The following is an 18,406-nucleotide window of genomic DNA, read 5'->3' as shown; positions in this document are numbered from 1 at the left end:
CTTCCAAAGTGAAAATTAGTACTATCTATAAAATAGAATTTATCAATATAAATCAATAGATTTAAAATGCTTATATAATTTGACCCAATAGTTACAATTCTGTTAATCTTTCCTAAGAAGATAATACGTCCAGAAAAAGCTACATATTGTAGAAGAACAGCAAAAAATTGGAAATCATCCAAATGTTCAACAAAAAGGGAAAAATTTAGGAAACTGTGGAACATTTATTGAACACAAGGAATGAAGACTGTGGAAAAAACGCAAAATTACCATATCTATCATGATCAAAACTATGTTTTTAAGAGTTTTACTGAGGTCTAATTGCATTACTATGTTCTTAGACAAAAAAAAAAAAGTGGGGCAGGGGTCTGGAAATAAAACAACAAAATATTGTGATAGGACAATAGCTAATTTTAGCATTTTTCTCTTTTTCTTGAAGTATATGTGTATGCCTTCCATAATGAAAAAAATTATAAACTTGGAATAATCATCTTGGATGCAAAAGATATTACAAATAGTAAATGAAATAAATATACTAACTGTACATTTTTGTTTGGGGGTATGAATTATTTTCTATTAGTTTCCTCCAAACATAACACATACCATGTGAGGCCAGGATGAAAAGTAGAATGTGTAAAATTTTAAAGGAGATTATTTTTTTAAAGACTATGCAAACATGAGTTAGGACAAGAGATGAACAGTTATATCCTGCTATACAAAAGGTTGATGAGGTACTTTAAATTACCTTACTTTTAGTTACTACTTTTAACTAACTTTTACTTTCACAGATCTGAATTTATCAGGAACTACTTTCCACCTTATAAATCATAACTCAAAAAATACATATGTGAGTCATCAAGGGCTTGCATATATTCACTGAAGTTTGAGAAATTAAGATTATTAGGTCAGGGATCAGAGTCTAATTTGCTATTTTGAATCTTTAGTGTTTTGAAAACAGGAAGATATCTTTGCAGTCAGACATCCACCTGTTATATATGCTCTTCTGAAAGTAGGAGGATTTGCTTTCCTTGTGTCACTGCCGCACCACCTTCCACTGCACTATTTCTGATCTACTTTTAAGGGTTACCATAGCTGGGTGAAGCTGACAACCCACAGGGTAACATAATCTCATCTCTTGTCACAATCTTACATTTTCTGTCATAGGATTATCTAAACATATCACTGGTATCGCTTATCTCTGATTATAGCTCTGAATGTCTCTCAAATTACTCATGCAGCACTTTGCATCTAGAAGTATCTTTAACAACACAAACTACTGGTTTGCATCATGATAAAATCAGCCTTTTAGCTATCATTAAAAGTCACTTTGGACTTACTTTTTAAGTAAGTTACTTTTAATGATATTAATAATTCCTAGCACTTTAAATCCTCTCACATAAAAATAGAAGACCACTTTTTCAGCCATTGTGAGCTCTGAAATAAATATGTACCTTAAGAAGAAGATGACCTTGGGTATCTGAAAATATCTACTTGAGTATGAGTCTATATTTACCTGCATCTTCAGGGTTTCTTATTTCAAACTCTAATAAATTTTCTTGTTTTTCTTCTATATCTTGTAGAATGGCACTGAGGGTCTGATGCTGTCAGATAAAAATATTTGAAACTTCATTACAAAGGGGTAGATATGCTCTCTGACATGCCATTGACAAACATAGAATAAATAAAATACTAAAGAAAGTGTTCCTAAAAATGCTCATTTCTCTCTATGCTCAAAATGTACTCATACTTTTTAACTGTATAAATGTTGCAGATTTGAACAAAAGCAAACAAATATATTTTGAATTATGTAGTAGATATCCTGGAAAATAGAATGTAAAAGTAGTCATCATAAGAAATCAATTTATCACTGACTTCTGTTGAAACTATAGGTGTAGGAGAAAAATAAATCACATAACATTGAAAGTACATATATACAACAAGTTCACTTTAAGGCCTAATGACTTTCACTGCACACTATTAAAATCTTATACCTAATCTTAGAAGTACAAAACACTATGCTCTCAGAAATTCACAAAGGGGACTTAATACCACTTCTACATGCCCTTGTCAGTACCGTTCTTCCTGCCTTGAATGCTTTCAATTCACTCTGCCCTGATTCTTCTCTTTCCCTATGAGAGAGATAATTGTGGAGCGGGCTCTGGAACCAGACTTTCAGGTGTAAATCCTGTCTTCACCTCTTCCTATCTGGGTGACTCCAGCAAGTTACTTATCCTCTCTGTGACTGAATTGTATAACACATTAAAATGTTAAGGAAAATGTCAGCACAAAGAAAGAACTCCCTAAATAGTGAATATTATAATCATATAAAACCCATTCATACAGGAAACTTCTGATTTATCCAATCCATGCTGATTTCCTTTTTCTCAGAATTAAGAAATTCAGTGCTACATAATTTAACACTAGCATAATAACATCTTATACATTATATTTCCTCATCAGGACAATGAGATCTTGTAGGCAGAAGCATGCCTTTTATATTTGTATATGGTTTCAACATTGTGGGTTCATAGCTATTGTTCCATTAATGATGATTGATTGATTGACTCGTATTACCTATCCTTTAATATACTCTCCATACACATTCATTTCTAAAACATGTAGATCCTCAAAGTCTTCTGAAATATGTTGCCCTGAAATTTTACTTTGGTGCCCACAAAAGATATTCAAAAAGTACGTAATAAAATAATCTAATTATTTGGTAAAGCAATCTTACTGCTGTCATTTATTAAATGCATCCAAGTGAAATTATAAAATACAAATATAAAAAACAAGCAAAAATAAAAACACCACTAAGGTTTACTGCTTTAGACAGTGAACGATTTATGGTTATAAAAGCAAACAGAAGATGAGAATTTGTGCCCAGGCTAAGCTCTATCCACAGATTAGGACAAAGAAACATCTTTTGGTGCCAACTTTCCTTTCTGCTTTGCTCGTATCATAGATGTATTCAGTCTTGGACACTATGGGCCAAGACTTATCCAAAATAAGGTTTCATTGAGGATGCTACCTTAGTTGAGATTTTGTGCCTAGTTAAGCTTTGTGTTTTTGTCAAACTAAGAATTTCAATCAATATATATATCTTATTAAGCAACTGCTATGTTCTTTTTTTCAAAAGCTACCTTTACATGGTGGGTTTTGCAGCAAATTGTATTACTATAAACCATATGGGATCAAGGTTAGCTAAACCAGGCTGCTTAATCCTCTTCTCTGTCTAGATTCCAGAATCTTTTCTATATCCTGCATCTCCTAGACCCTTATGGAAGTGAGTAAAGACACATTTATGACAGTGGCAGTCTCTATGGACAAGAAGTAGCCAAAGAACCCAAACTAGGTATAAAGGATAGCAGCTACTCCACAGTTCTGCATTCAAAGCAAATAATTAAGAGTTAACCACATAGCATAACTTCCAGGCCCATTCTGTTCATTATCTTATCTTTTATAATAAAAAAAATTCAATCTTTGTGTCATTAAAATGGACAGCATTGCCGTTAGCCAATAACTAACTGGCTGGCTCAAAGAATGGCATTTTCTAAGATGAAGAACGAAGTAATTTTAACTTCACTCACCACAGAAAGGCTTTCACTTGATCTTTCTTGGTGTGAAAGGAAAGGTGAATCAATAGTTTTGCCATCATCACAAAAACATTGTTTATGTCTTTCAGACTGGACAGCAGGAATTTTTTCTTTAAAAAGTAAAATTAGAAAATATAATAAGAATATGCAAAAATATAGTTTTATTTTTCAGTTTTAATGTGATGCAGATGAGAAGGGTAAGTCAAGTCTACAACTATTATATCTTAATCAGTACTCATCATCATCAATTGGCTACTTATGGCTAACATTTACTGAGCACTTGTCACATGCTGGGTGCCAAAAACTATCCATAAATCATCTCATTTAATCTTCATATGAACCTGTGAAGTATGTAGTTTATTATATCCATTTTGCAGAAGAGGAAAGTGAGGCTTAGCGGGGTTCAAGAAGTTGCCCAATGTCATACAGAACTGAAACCAGATCTTATCTGATTCCAACGTCCACATGACTTGATTAATTGCCTCTGTAAATTCTCTTGGACCCTACTCCTATTCTGGATTCCCTTTCTCTATATTATGATTGTATTCTATATTCTTCATCCTTCTGGGGTACCTGATCAAGGAAACAAGAAACAGTAGATATGTGGGAATAGATCTATCACTTTACAATAGATCTATCAATAACTCCAAATGCAAGACTTCCCTGATAAACTGAGCTAATCTAAATCATGGGAAATTTCAGGTATAGCTGTGAAGAGGGAGTGTGAAATGGCTGGGCCTCTGAGAAAGGCCCTGACCCTATGGACTTACCATATGGTAGCGGGCAATGAAAAGAGGAAATTTGTTTCACTCTTGACCTTGACCTATCCATGATCTAGCCCACTGGTGAAATATAACACAATGAATATCCTTAGCTCTGACCAATTATATTAGTAATTCTTCCGTGAAAATCAACAGTTGGTAAGGACGTTGGTAGGCTAGAGGAGAAGTGTGTTACACAATTGCTCTCCCCAGCATTCTCCCTCATGGTGAGAATATAGATACATTCCTGAGTATCTTCTTCTATGAGTCAAGGTTTGAGCATGAGGGAAAAGGAAGAAAAATTCCCTCTCCTCAATACTTAATAAAGTATAAAGTATTGCTAAAATGGTTCATAAAATTTTGCCTGATTGTACATACATTCCCTTGAAATATTCTTTTCATTGCAAAATATATTACACATATACAAGTATATTTCCTTTAACAAGTTAATATGCTAGAATACCAGATTCTTTAAAAGTTGGCATGAATCCAACTGATATATGAATCATTACAAATTTTGAAGTAATGGAATCTTAGTTGCAAAAACTTCAGTATAATGTCACCCCTTTTCCAGCCCTACCACAACTAAGCTGATCCGCCTGGCTTCAATTACATCTCTATCTCAAATCTAATGTTAGGGAGATTAATGTTTGCTTGATGAATGCTATAGGTTTCATTTCAACATGTAACTCCAATCCAATAGGATCATATGATGTATAAATTAAACCATATTTTTAAATGCTATTTTCTAAAAATAAATAATGGCTTTTGAAGAGTTTAATAAACATAGGACACATCTATCCTAGTTATGAAACAATTTACACAACAAATCAGAAGATTTTCCTAGAGATGTATCTCTGTATAAAATAGCAGCAATATTGATATACATACGATTGACTATAGAATCTCTCTCATCTCTATTATCAGTCTCAATAGCACCATAAGATTTTAGTAATTCTTTCATTTTTTCATCATCTGCTTCATCCAAAGCACTCTTCTGTTTTTGATCTTTTTGATTAGGGTTTGCTCCGTTTTGTAGTAGAATCTCAGCTGCCTACAAAGTATTTTTTCAAAGTTATCTCTATAGACACCAAAGATGAATAATTTCTGTTTTCATCATGAACACCACTGCCAAGCATTAAAAGCTATCAAAAGAAAGTTTTCAAACTCAGGTCAAGAAATTTTTTATTAAAATTGATGTGGCAATTGCAAACTAATCCAATTTGGACTGATTAGTCCTCACAAGAGAACCAAACACAAAGACATCAAAGTACAATATGCTGCATTCATTGCAGTAAGAAGTAGGCATAGAGAGGTTCAGTTCTAGATCAGTAACTGCCCAGTAGAATTTTCTGTAATAATAAAATGTTCTATATCTGTTCTGTCCAATAAGGTAACCACTAGTCACATGTGGCTTTTGAGCATTTGAAATGTGGCTAATGTGACTGAAGAAATCAATTTTTTATTTAATTAATTTAAATTTAAATGGCAAAAGTAGCTAGTAGCTACCATATTGGGCAGCACAGATCTAGACGTTGTGCAGATTAAGCCACTTGCATCTTAATGTGGAATTTCTGACACCCGGAAGGATTTAATCTATCTCTCTAACACAGCTTCTTGTCCTTCCCCAAGCTGCTGGAGGATAGGGTACAAAAGTGGAGTAAGAGTTGCTTCACGGCTATATTACAAACAACATTATAATTTGTGATTAGACATACTTGAATAACATTCTATTTGGACAATATTTTATGTATACTGCTTGTTCAGGAGGTTTTATGAACTAGCCTAGAAACCTAATACCCATTTCAATATTCTCCATACAGAAATATGTGTCCTAAATAACAAACTTTAAAGAAATAATTTCAACTTTTATTTTAGATTCAAATGATATATGTGCAGATTTACTACATGAGTATATTGCATGATGCTGAGGTTTGGGGTATGAATCATCCCATCACCCAGGTAGTAAGCACAGTACTCAACAGAGAGTTTTTCAGCTCCTGCCCTCCTCCCTCTCTCCACTCTCTAGTAGTCTCAGTATCTACTGTTCTCATCTTTATGATCATGTGTACCCAATATTTACCTCCCACTTATAAGTGAGAAAATGTGGTATTTGATTTTTCTGTTCCTGCATTAATTCACTCAGAATAATGGCCTCCAGCTGCATCCATGTTGCTGCAAAGGACATGATTTTGTTTTTGTTTATGGCTGCATAGTATTCCATGGTATATGTGTACCACATCTTATTTATCCAGTTCACCAATGATGGTCACCTTGGGTGATTTAATGTCTTTGCTATTGTGAATAGTACTGCAATTAACACACAAGTGTATGTGTCTTTTTGGTAGAACAATTTGTTTTCCTTTGGGTACATACCCAGTAATGGAATTGCTAGGTTGAATGGTAGTTTCAAGTTCTCTGAGAAATCTCCAAACTGTTTCCACAGTAGTTGAACTAATTTACATTCCTACCAACAGTGTATAAGTGTTCTCTTTTCTTCACAACCTTACCAGCATCTGTTATTTTCTGACTTTTAAATAATAACCATTCTGACTGGTGTGAGATGATATCTCACTCTGGCTTTGATTTGCACTTCTCTGATGATTAGTGGTACTGAACTTTTTTTTTCATATGTTTGTTGGCCACTTGTATACTAAATGACAAACTTCACAGAATATTAAAGATAGAGGGAAACTTAGAAACCCCATCACTTTAGATAAAAGGAAACTAAGGTCAAAGAGGATGTGATATTTTGGGGAGAAAAAAATTTCTAATATAAATAAGGTTGCTCTGAGTAACTCTTAAATTGTGTATTAAAAATAAATTTATAATTGACCAAAGTAAAGAATGGTTATTAACTAGATTAAGGTATAAGTCAGCCAGGGACAGTGGTTTATGCCTATAATCCCAGCACTTTGGGAGGCTGAGGCAGGAAATTGCTTGAGCCCAGGAGTTCGAGACCAGCCTATGCAACATAGTAAGGCCTTTTCTCTATAAAAAATTTAAAAATTAGCTGGGTGTGATGGCACACACTTCTAGTCTCAGCTACTTGAGAGGTTGGGGCTGGAGGATCACTTGACCCTGGGAGGTCGAGGCTTCAGTGAGCAGTGATACCCCAGCCTGGGTGACAGAGCAAGACCTTTTCTCAAAAAAATGAATTATAGTATAAGTCAATTAGTGAAAAACAATGGTCCCACTTGCAAAAGGCAAGCAAGTAACTCACCCCTAAAAAACCTTCTAGTTAGGAAAAGATGGTCAGGATTTTGCTAGAATGGAGACATACTAATATGCCAGTGGAAAAAGTATTTTTCTAATCTTTCTGCTTATGTCCAAGGATAAAGAGGCAGATAAATTTAGGAGCAAATGGGCCAGTAGAAATTATTAAGGATAATCTCTTAGTTTTTCTACTAGCCTAGAGGTAGCATAGCATAAAGAAAAAACTGAACCAAATCACAAAGACACAGAAGAAAAAAATGAAGAAATGAAGAATCCATAAAACAACTAGTGATAACAACATGACAGGTAGAAAACCTCATGTATCAATATTAACCTTGAATGTAAGTGAATTAAATGCTCCACTTAAAAGATAAAGATAGGCAGAATGGATTTTTAAAATGAACCAACTATATGCTGTCTACAAGAAACTCACTTTACTGGTAAAGACACATAGATGAAAGATAAAGGACTCGGTGGCTGATGCCTGTAATCCCAGCACTTTGTGAGGCCAAGACAGGTGGATCATGAGGTCAGGAGTTTGAGACCAGCCTGATGAACATGGTGAAACCCCCTCTCTACTAAAAGTACAAAAATTAGCCGAGTGTGGTGGCGCACACCTGTAATCCCAGCTACTTAGGAGGCTGAGGCAGGAGAATCACTTGAATCCGGGAGGCAGAGGTTGCAATGAGCCAAGATTGTGTCATTACACTCCAGCCTGGTGACAGAGTAAGACTCTGTCAAAAACAAACAAACAAACAAAGATAAAGGGGTGGAAAATGATATTCTATGCAAATGAAAACCAAAAGTAAGCAGGAGTAGCTATACTTATAACAAATTAAACCAACTTTAAATCAAAAACAGTAAAAAAAAAAAGAGACAAAGATCATTATCTAATGAGAAAGGGTGATATCAATTTAACAAAAGGATATAATAATATTAAATACATATGTACTCAAACTGGAGCACCCAGATTCATAAAACAAATATTACTAAACCAAACCTAAAGAAAGATTCAGATAGCAATACAATAATACTGGGGCACTTGAACACCCCAGTCACAGCACTAGACAGATCACTGAGACAGAAAATCAAGAAAGAAACACAGGAGTTAAATTGAACTTTAGACCAAATGGACCTAATAGACACTTACAGAACATTCTATCCAACATCACAGAATATACATTCTTCTCATCAGCACGTGAAACATTCTCCCAAATAAGACTATATGTTAGGCCACAAAACTAGCCTCAATAAATTTGAAAAAAATTGAAATAACATCAAATATTTTCTCAGAACACAATGGAATAAAACTAGGAATCAATATCAAGAGGAATTCTCAAAGCTGTACAAACACATGAAATTAAACACCACACTCCTAGATAATCTTTGGGTCAATGACAAAATTAAGAAAGAATTCAAAAAAATTTTTCGAAACAAAGGAAAATGGAGACAGAATTACCAAAACCTCTGGGATATTAGCCAAAGCAGTGCTAAGAGGGAGTTTTGTAGCATCAAATGCCTACATCAAAAGAATAGAAAGATTACAAATTAACACCCTAACGTCATACCTCAAGAAACTAGAAAAACAAGGAAAACAAAACCCAAAGCTAGCAGAAGAAAAAATGTAACAAAGATCAGAGTAGAACTAAATGATATGGAGACAAACCAAACAAAACAAAACAAAAATAAAGGATCACTGAATTGAAAAGTCAGTTCTTTGAAAAGATAAACAAGTTGATAAATTGCTATCTAGACTAACCAAGAAGAAAGAATATCTAAATAAACATAACAAGAAACGAAGAAGACATTGTAACTGACACCACAGAGATACAAAAGATCATCAGACTCTACCATACACTCACAAACTAAAAAACCTAGAGGAAATGGATAAATTCCTGGAAACATAAAACCTCATAAGACTGAACCGTGAAGAACTAGATATCCTGAACAGACCAATAACAAAAATCCTCCCAACAAAAAAAAAGAACCTAGGTTAAGATGAACTCACAGTCAAATTCTATCAAACACACAAAGAATAACTGGTACCAATTTTACTGAAACTGTTCCAAAAAAACTGAGCAGGAGAGAATCCTCCCTAGCTCATTACATGAAGCCAGTATCACCCTGACACCAAAGTCTGACGAGAACACAAACAAACAAAAAAAACTACAGATCAATATCCCTGATGAAGATAGATGCAAAAATCCTCAACAAAATACTAGCAAACTGAATCCACCAGCACATCAAAAAGATAACACACCATGACCAAGTGGGTTGTATTCCAGGGATGCAAGGATGGCTCAACATATACAAACCAATAAATGTGTTTCATTACATAAACACAGTTAAAGACAAAAATTACATAATCATTTCAATAGATGTGGAAAAAGCATTTGATAAAACTGAACATCCCCTCATGAGAAAAGCTCTCAACAAACTAGGCATAGTAGAAAAAACATACCTCAAAATAATAAAGACCGTATGCAGCAAACCTACGGCCAATATCATATTGAGTTGGGAAAAGTTGAAAACAATTCCCCTAAGAACTAGAATAAGACAAGAATGCCCACTTTCACCACTCCTATTCAACTTAGTACTGGAAGTCCTAGCCAGAGCAATCAGGCAAAAGGAAGAAAGAAAAGGCATCCAAGTTGGAAAAGAAGAAGTCAGAAATAATTTATTTCTGTTCACTGACAATATGCTCTTAAACCTAGAAAACCCTAAAGACTCCTCCAAAAAATTCTTAGGTTTGATAATTGAATTCACTAAGGTTTCAGAATACAAAATCAATATTCAAAAATGAGTGTCATTTCTATACACCAATAATAATCAAGCTGAAAACCATATCAAGAAGGCAATCCCATTTACAATAGCTACCAAAAAATAAAATAAAATACCTAGGAATATAGTTAACCAAGGAGGTGAACGAAGGAAAACTACAACACTGATGAATGAAATTTCAGGTGACACAAGCTAATGGAAAAACACTTCATGTTCATGAATCAGGAGAATTAATATAATTAAAATGAGAATACTGCCAAAACAATCTACAGATTCAATGCAATTCCTATCAAAATGCCAACATCACTTTTCACAGAATGAGAAAAAAATCATCCTAAAATTCATATGGAACCGAAAAACAGCCTAAATAGCAGAAACAATCCTAAGCAAATAGAACAAAGCTAGAGAGAGCACATTACCTGACCTCAAATTATACTGCAAGGTTATAATAATCAAAACAGCATGGTACTGGCATAAAAACAGACACATAGATCAATGTAAGAGAATAGAGAACCTGGAAATAAAGCCACATATCTATAGCTAACTGATCTTTGACAACAGTGACAAGAACATACACTGGGAAAAAGATATCTTTTTCAATAAATGGTGTTGGGAAAATTGGATTGTCATATGTGGAAGAAAGTCTCAAATCATATAAAAAATCAAATACAGACAAATAAAAGACTTAAATTTGTGATCTGAAACTATAAAAATTCTATAAGAAAACCTAAGGAAAACTCTTCTTGACATTTGTCTAGGCAAAGAATTCATAAGACCTTGAAACCATAAGCAACAAAATCAAAAACAGACATATGGAACTATATTAAACTAAAAAGCATCTGCATGGAAAAGGAAATAATTTAAAAAGTGAACAGACAACCTGCAGATTGGGGGAAAATATTTGCAAACTATGAATCCTACAAGAACTAATTTCCAGAATTTACAAGGAACTCAAACAACTCAACAACAATAACAAAACAACAAATAGCCCCATTAAAAAACTGGCAAAAGACACGAATAGACATTTCTTAAAAGAAGACCCACGAATGACCAACAAGCATATGAAAAAATGCTCAACATCATTAATCATCAGAGAAATGTTAAAGCCACAATGAGATACCATCTTATGTCAATAGAATGCCTATTATTAAAAAGACAAAAAATAACAGATGTTGATGAGTATGCAGAGAAAAGGGAATGCTTATACACTGTTGGTGGGAATGCAAATTAGTACAACCTCTTTGGAAAACAGTATGGAGATTTCCCAAAGAACTAAAAATAGAACTGCCATTCAATCCAGCAGTCTCACTACTGGGTATATACCCACAGGAAAAGTAATCATCATATTAAAAAGATACTTGTACTCAAATATTTACTGTAACATTATTCACAATAGCAAAGATATGGAATCAACCTTAGTGTCCATCAATGGATGACTGGATAAATAAACACACACACACACACACACACACACACACACACACACACACACTGGAATACTATTCAGCCATAACAAAGAATGGGATCATGTCTTTTGCAGCAACATGGATGGAACTGGAGGCCATCCATGTTGTTAAGTGAAAACAACTCAGGAACAAGTCAAATACTGGATGTTCTCACTTATAAGTAAGAGCCAAATAATGTGTACACATGGACAGAATGTGGAATAATAGTCACTGGAGACTCAGAAGGCTAGGGAGTGGGAGGGGGTTCAGGGATGAGAAATTAATTAATGAGTGCAAGGTATACTATTTGAGTGATGGTTACACTAAAAGCCGAGAATTTATCCCTACTCAATATATCCATTTAACAAAACTGCACTTGTACTCTTTAAATTTATACAAATATATTAAAAAAGAAAAATACCCTTGTTTTAAAGCCAAGCACAAACCTCACCCCTGGTACTTATTAGTTACATCCTTGGCCAAGTTACTTATAGTCTCTAACTTCATTTTTATCATCTATGAGAATTAAATAGTGAGCCCTTGTAAAATGTCTGGCACATAGTAGTCTCCTAATAAAACTAGCTAGATAATACCCTGCTTTCCTTTAGAGAGTGAAAAGATCAACTGTAGTAGTGAGAGACAGCAGATAATGGCATGTGAAAAAGTATTCTGCAAAGACGTCTGATAAAATCTGCATTTGTACACCTTAGTGAAGTCTGAGTAAAGGTATGAAAAGATAAAATATTTTATTTATCTATTTATTAAGATTTTTATTAAGATTTTATTCATCTGTTTTTAAAAGATGGGGTCAGAAACTACCTCAATCCAGTAGTTTCTAAGCCTGTTTAAGATCACTTGTTGGATTCTTTCAAAACACAGATTCCTGAGACCATCCTGAGATTAATTTAGCAAACTGGAGATGTAGGCCTTAACTGCAGAAATTTATTTCAAACATTACATGGAGGAGACTGAAAGTGAATTTCAGAAAAGTAAACTTCTAGACTCTTAAAAACATATGCTATATTAATAATGACTATTTTTCCAGTGTGTTAAGATGAGACCTTCTCTAGGCCTTGACTTTAATATACTAAAAACGATTCACTTAATGTATTAGTATGGAGAACACAGAGAACTCAGCTCAGACAGACTGGGACCCTGAATGGTGTTTTTCAGTAACAGTCATCCACAGGAAAAGTCTAAACAGCAACAGAGTAAAAAGGCACTAAACAGGAAAAGCTAAAGCTAAAGTTGGGAGGCAGCTCCAGACAACATGATGGAGTGGGCCTGAGGGCCAAAGAGCTTGGCAAAGATTATGTGACCAAGAAATAGGTCTTTAATCTGTTAAAAAAAAAAAAAAAAAAAAAAAAAAAAAAAGCCTTACTGAAGTGATCACTGCTACAATAATGACTTAGAGACATTCTACCATCACAAAAAATCCTTTTTGCCCCTCTGCAGTCAATCACTTACCAAGACCTTTGGTCTCTGGGAACCAATGATCTGCCTCTATTGCTTTACATTTTGCTTTTTTAGAATTTCACATGAATGAGCTCAGAATGTAGTTTTTGTGTCTGGTCCCTTTGACTTAGCATGATGATTTTGAGATTCACCCATATTGTTGTGTATATCAACAGTTTGTTTCTCACCTGTAATCCCAGCACTTTGGGAGGCCAAGGCGGGTGGATCACCTGAGGTCAGGAGTTCAAGACCAGCCTGGCCAACATGCTGAAACCCCGTCTCTACTAAAAATACAAAAATTAGCTGGGCCTGGTGGCGCATGCCTGTGATCCCAGCTACTTGGGAGGCTGAAGCGGGAGAATTGTCTGAACCCAGGAGGCAGAGGTTGCAGTGACCAGAGAACATAACACTGCACCCCAATATGGGTGACAGAACAAGACTCCATCTCAAAAAAAAAGTTTGTTCCTTTTAACAACTTAATTATTCATTTATCAGTTGATAGACATTTGGGGTCCCTTCCAGTTAGAGGCTGTTATGAATAAAGCTGCTATCCACTCTAGTACAAGTCTTTGTGTGGACAAAAAGCTTTCATTTATCTTAGATAAATAAACACCAAGGGGTGGTCCAATACTTTGTAAATATGTAATATATTTCATGTAACAAAAATTGCCAAATTGTTTTTCCAAGTGTTCCATTTTGCATTTCTACCAGCAATCTCTCCAATACTTGGTATTTTCAGTCTTTTAAATTTTAGCCATTCCAGAGGGTATGACTAATGATGCTGAGCATCTTTTTTTTTTTTTTGAAACAGAATCTGCTCTATCACCCAGGCTGGAGTGCAGTGGTGCCATCTCGGCTCACTGCAACCTCCACCTTCTGGGTTCAAGTGATTCTCCTGCCTCATCCTCCCGAGTAGATGGGATTACAGGTGTGCCCTACCACGCCTGGCTAATTTTTGTATTTTTGGTAGAGATGGAGTTTCACCATGTTGGTCAGGCTGGTCTTGAACTCCTGACCTCAGGCGATCCACTCACCTTGGCCTCCCAAAGTGCTGCGATTACAGGAGTGAGCCGCCATAACCAGCCTGCTGAGAATCTTTTTTAAGTGCTTATTTGCCATTCATGTATCTTCTTGGGTGAAATGTCCTAATCTTTTGCTCACTTTTTATTAGGTTGTTTGAGTTCTAACAGTTCTGTATACATTCTGGATACAAGTCCTTTAGGAGATGTATGTTTTGGGAGATATATGTGCTCTCAATCAGAGTTCACCTTTTTCTTTTCTTTATTAATTTTATTTTTTATTGATATACAATAGATGTACATATTTTTAGGGTACATGTGACAGTTTAATACATTTATATAATTTGTAAAGGTCAAATCAGTGTAACTGGGCTATGTATCACCTTAAAAATTGTCTTTTCTTTATGCTAGAAACATTTTAATTTCTTGTAGCTATCTTGAAATATACAACAGGTTATTGTAAACTATAGTCACCCTACTGATCTTTCAAATACTAGGTCTCATTTCTTCTATCAAACTGTATGTCCGTACCCATTAATCAACCTCTCTTCATCCCCACCCCAACCCATACTTTCCAGACTCTGGTAACCACCAATCTATCTTCATGAGTTCCACTTGTTTAGCTCCCAAACAGAAGTGAGAACCTGCAGTATTTGTTTTTCTGTGCTTGGCCTATTTCCCTTAACACAATAACCTCCAATTCCATCCATGTTTCTGCAAATGACAGAATTTCCTTCCTTTTTATAGCTAAATAGTATTCTGTTGTGTATATATACCATATTTTCCTTAACCATTCATCCACTGGTGGGCACTTAGGTTGATTCCATATTTTGGCTATTCCATATATTGGCTAACATTAAATATACCATATTTTCCTTAACCATTTATCCACTGGTGGGCACTTAGGTTGATTCCATATTTTGGCTATTCCATATATTGGCTAATATTAAATATACCATATTTTCCTTAACCATTTATCCACTGGTGGGCACTTAGGTTGATTCCATATTTTGGCTATTGTGAAGAGTGCTGCAATAAACATGGGAGTATAGATATTGCTTCAACATATTGGTTTTCTTTCTTTTGGATATACACCCAGTAGTGGAATTGCTGGATCATATGGTAGTTCTATTTTTAGTTTTTCAAGGAACCTCTAGTTTTCCACAGTGGCTATATTAATTTACATTCCCACCAACAGTGTATGAGAATTCACCTTTCTCCACATCCTCAACAGCATCTGTTATTCCCTTTTTGACAAAATCCACTTTAATTGGGGTAAGATGACATCCTTTGTGGTTTCCATTTGTATTCCTCTGATAATCAGTAATGCTGAGCATCTTTTCATATACCTGTTAGCCATTTGTATGTCTTCTTTTGAAAAACATCTATTCAGATCTTTTACCCATTTTAAAATCAGATAATTTGCTTTTCTTTTTTTTGGCTGTGTTGTTTGAGCTTATATATTCTGGTATTAATCTCTCCTCAGATAGCTTGCAAATATACTCTCCCATTCTGTCATTTGTCGCTCCCATTTGTTGATTATTTTATTTGCTGTCAGGTGAATAGCTTGCAAATATTTTCCCCCATTCTGTAAGGTAATTTTCTATATCTTGTAGATGATCTTCATTCCTTTTCATTCTTTTTTCTCTGTGTATTTTCAAGTAGCCAGTCTTGGAGCTCACTGCTTCTTTCCTTTGCTTGATCCATTCTGCTGTCGAGAGTCTCTAACAAAATTTTCAAGTCAGCAAATGTATTTCTCAGTTCCAAGATTTCTGTTTGGTGTAAAAAATTGTTTCAATCTCTGTCATATTTCTATATTAAATTCATGAATTGCTTTTCTGTGTTATCTCGGAGATCACTGAGTTTCTTTTAAACTGCTATTTTGAATTCTTGGTCACAGAGTTCACATATTGTTGTCTCTTTAGGGTCAGTCACTGGTTCCTTGCTTTGTCTGTTTGAAGAGATCATGTTTCCCTGTTTGCTGCTGCTTCTTGTAGATGTATGTCTATCTTTGCTTTGAAGGATTATTTATTCCAGTTTTCTCTATCTGATTTACTTTGGTATTTATTGCATATGTTTGATTAGAGATTCTTTGTAATTTACCTGTTAATTTTCTTTCATTTATTCCATCTAGTTCTCTGCTTTCTTTTCAGCACCAGCACTTTATGTCCAGGTTTGCTTCAGTTGAAGAACACAATCAGAGTGTCACCTGTCTCAAATGGGGAAGGTCCCAAAGGAGACATCCAGTAGTGTAGAAAGGCTGGCTAGGGGGTTGTATCCAAGAAAACTGTGGAACAAATCTTCTACAGAAGGCAGAAGGTGGTGCTGCTGAACGGTCACTCTGCTTTGGCATCTCCTTTGGCCAAGTTATAGAGTGGAGTTTCCAGGGTTGGCAATGGTAGTCCCGCCTCTGCCCCACCCTAACTTTGCCTCTGGCTGTTCTCAAGAATATTTTTCCCTTCATGCACTCCCAATGCTTCCTGTGGGTTGAAGGAGGGACAGGTCTCCTGCCAGAAAATCCAAAATGGTGGAGAAACTGGTTGTCCAACTCAGTTTCACTTTATTCAGCATAGAAACTGTGAACTGAGGGGAAGTTTTCTGTGTGCTTACTACTTGGTAAATTGAAGAGAGGGGTATGGCAGACATATAAGTCCAATTATCTTACTGCCTTCTGTCTGCTTGGAGTTTTTTTCATATCTCTGTGGCCCTGGGAACTGTTTCATCTTCATATTTGAGTTATGGGGTATTACTGGTGAAAATCTTGGCACTGTATATTTGTTTTTGGCTTTCTGTGCTAAGGAATAAAGTCAGCTTGCTTCTATGTCACCATTTTGGAACCAGAAGTCATTGCCTTTTTATTTTCTTAACAGTGTTTTTGAAGAATAAGTTTTTAATTTTTATGAAGTCTAATTTATCAATATTTATCACTTAGAATTCATGTCCTTTATGTCCTACTTAAGAAATCCTTGCCTACCTCAAAATCACTGTTTTCTCTTATGTTTCCTTCTAGGAAATTGTAACTCTTACATTTAGGTCTGTGATCCATTATTTACAATGGATATGCAATATTTGTACATCTTTATGGGAACTATGTGATATCTGGTTACATGGATAGAATGTGTTATAAACTTCCTTTTTAGCACTGCTTTAGCTATTCTTAAGTTTTGGTATGTTGTATTTCAATTTTCATTTCTTTCAAGAAATTTTTTATTTCCTTCTTAGTTTCTTCTTTGACCTAATAGTCATTCAGGAGCATGCTGTTTAATTTCTGTGTATGTGTACCATCTCCAAGTTCCTCTTGTTATTGATTTCTACTTTTATTCCATTGTGGTTTGAGAAAATATTTGATATGATTTCACTTTTTAAAAATTTGTTGTGATTTTTTCTGTGTCCCAACATATGGTCTATCCTGGAGCATGTCCCATGTGTTCACAAGAACAATGTGTATTCTCTATCTATTGGATGAAATGTTCTGTAAATGTTCATTTGGTCTAAAATGCAGCTTAAATCCAATGCTTCTCTATTAGTTTTCTGTCTAGATAATCTATCCTATGCTGAGAGTAGAGTCTTGAAGTCCCCAACTATTATCGTATTGAATTATATCTTTTAGATCTAATAATTTTCGCTTTATATATCAGCATGCCCCAGTGTTGGGCACATATGTGTTTAGAATTATTACATCCTCTTGATGAATTGATCCCTTTATCATTACATAATGACCTTCTTTGTGTATTTTTGCTGTTTTAGACTTAATGTCTGTTTTATCTGATATAAGTATAGCTACTCCTGCCTGCTTTTCATTTGCATTTGCATTGAATATTTTTTGCCTTCCTTTGCTTTCTGTCTATGTGTCTTTATAGGTGAAATGAGTTTCTTGTAAGCAGTGTATCATTGGGTAAATTTTTCCTTTTTTAAGAAATCCATTCAACCAGTCTATATTTTGTAAGTGGAAAATTTAATCCTTTTACATACAAGGTTATTATTTATATGTGAGGGCTTATTCTTATTTTATTAATCGATTTATGGTTTTGTATATATTTTTTCCATTTCTTTCTCTTCCTTCCTTCCTTCCCTCCCTCCCTCCTTCCCTCCTTCCTTCCTTCCTTCCTTCCTTCCTTCCTTCCTTCCTTCCTTCC

The 18,406-nt window shown here is 34.9% G+C and overlaps 1 protein-coding gene across 2 annotated transcripts in view; it reads right to left on the bottom strand.

Annotated features, from left to right (window-relative positions):
* Window positions 1–18,406, bottom strand: part of ANKRD31 (ankyrin repeat domain 31) — a 179,413-nt gene that overhangs the window by 42,183 nt on the left and 118,824 nt on the right. For both annotated transcript variants that reach the window (XM_031935419.1, XM_023207991.1), the window contains 3 exons: window positions 5,246–5,408; window positions 3,588–3,703; window positions 1,514–1,601 (listed from right to left, as the gene is read on the bottom strand). In XM_031935419.1, the coding sequence (XP_031791279.1) occupies window positions 1,514–1,601; window positions 3,588–3,703; window positions 5,246–5,408 (367 nt within the window). The remainder of the gene's footprint in view (window positions 1–1,513; window positions 1,602–3,587; window positions 3,704–5,245; window positions 5,409–18,406) is intronic.

This window comes from Piliocolobus tephrosceles, chromosome 4 (genome assembly GCF_002776525.5).
Source record: "Piliocolobus tephrosceles isolate RC106 chromosome 4, ASM277652v3, whole genome shotgun sequence".
NCBI classification, from domain to species: Eukaryota; Metazoa; Chordata; class Mammalia; order Primates; family Cercopithecidae; genus Piliocolobus; species Piliocolobus tephrosceles.
Note: the sequence above shows the minus strand (reverse complement) of the source record. Positions and strands in the feature narration are given on the sequence as shown.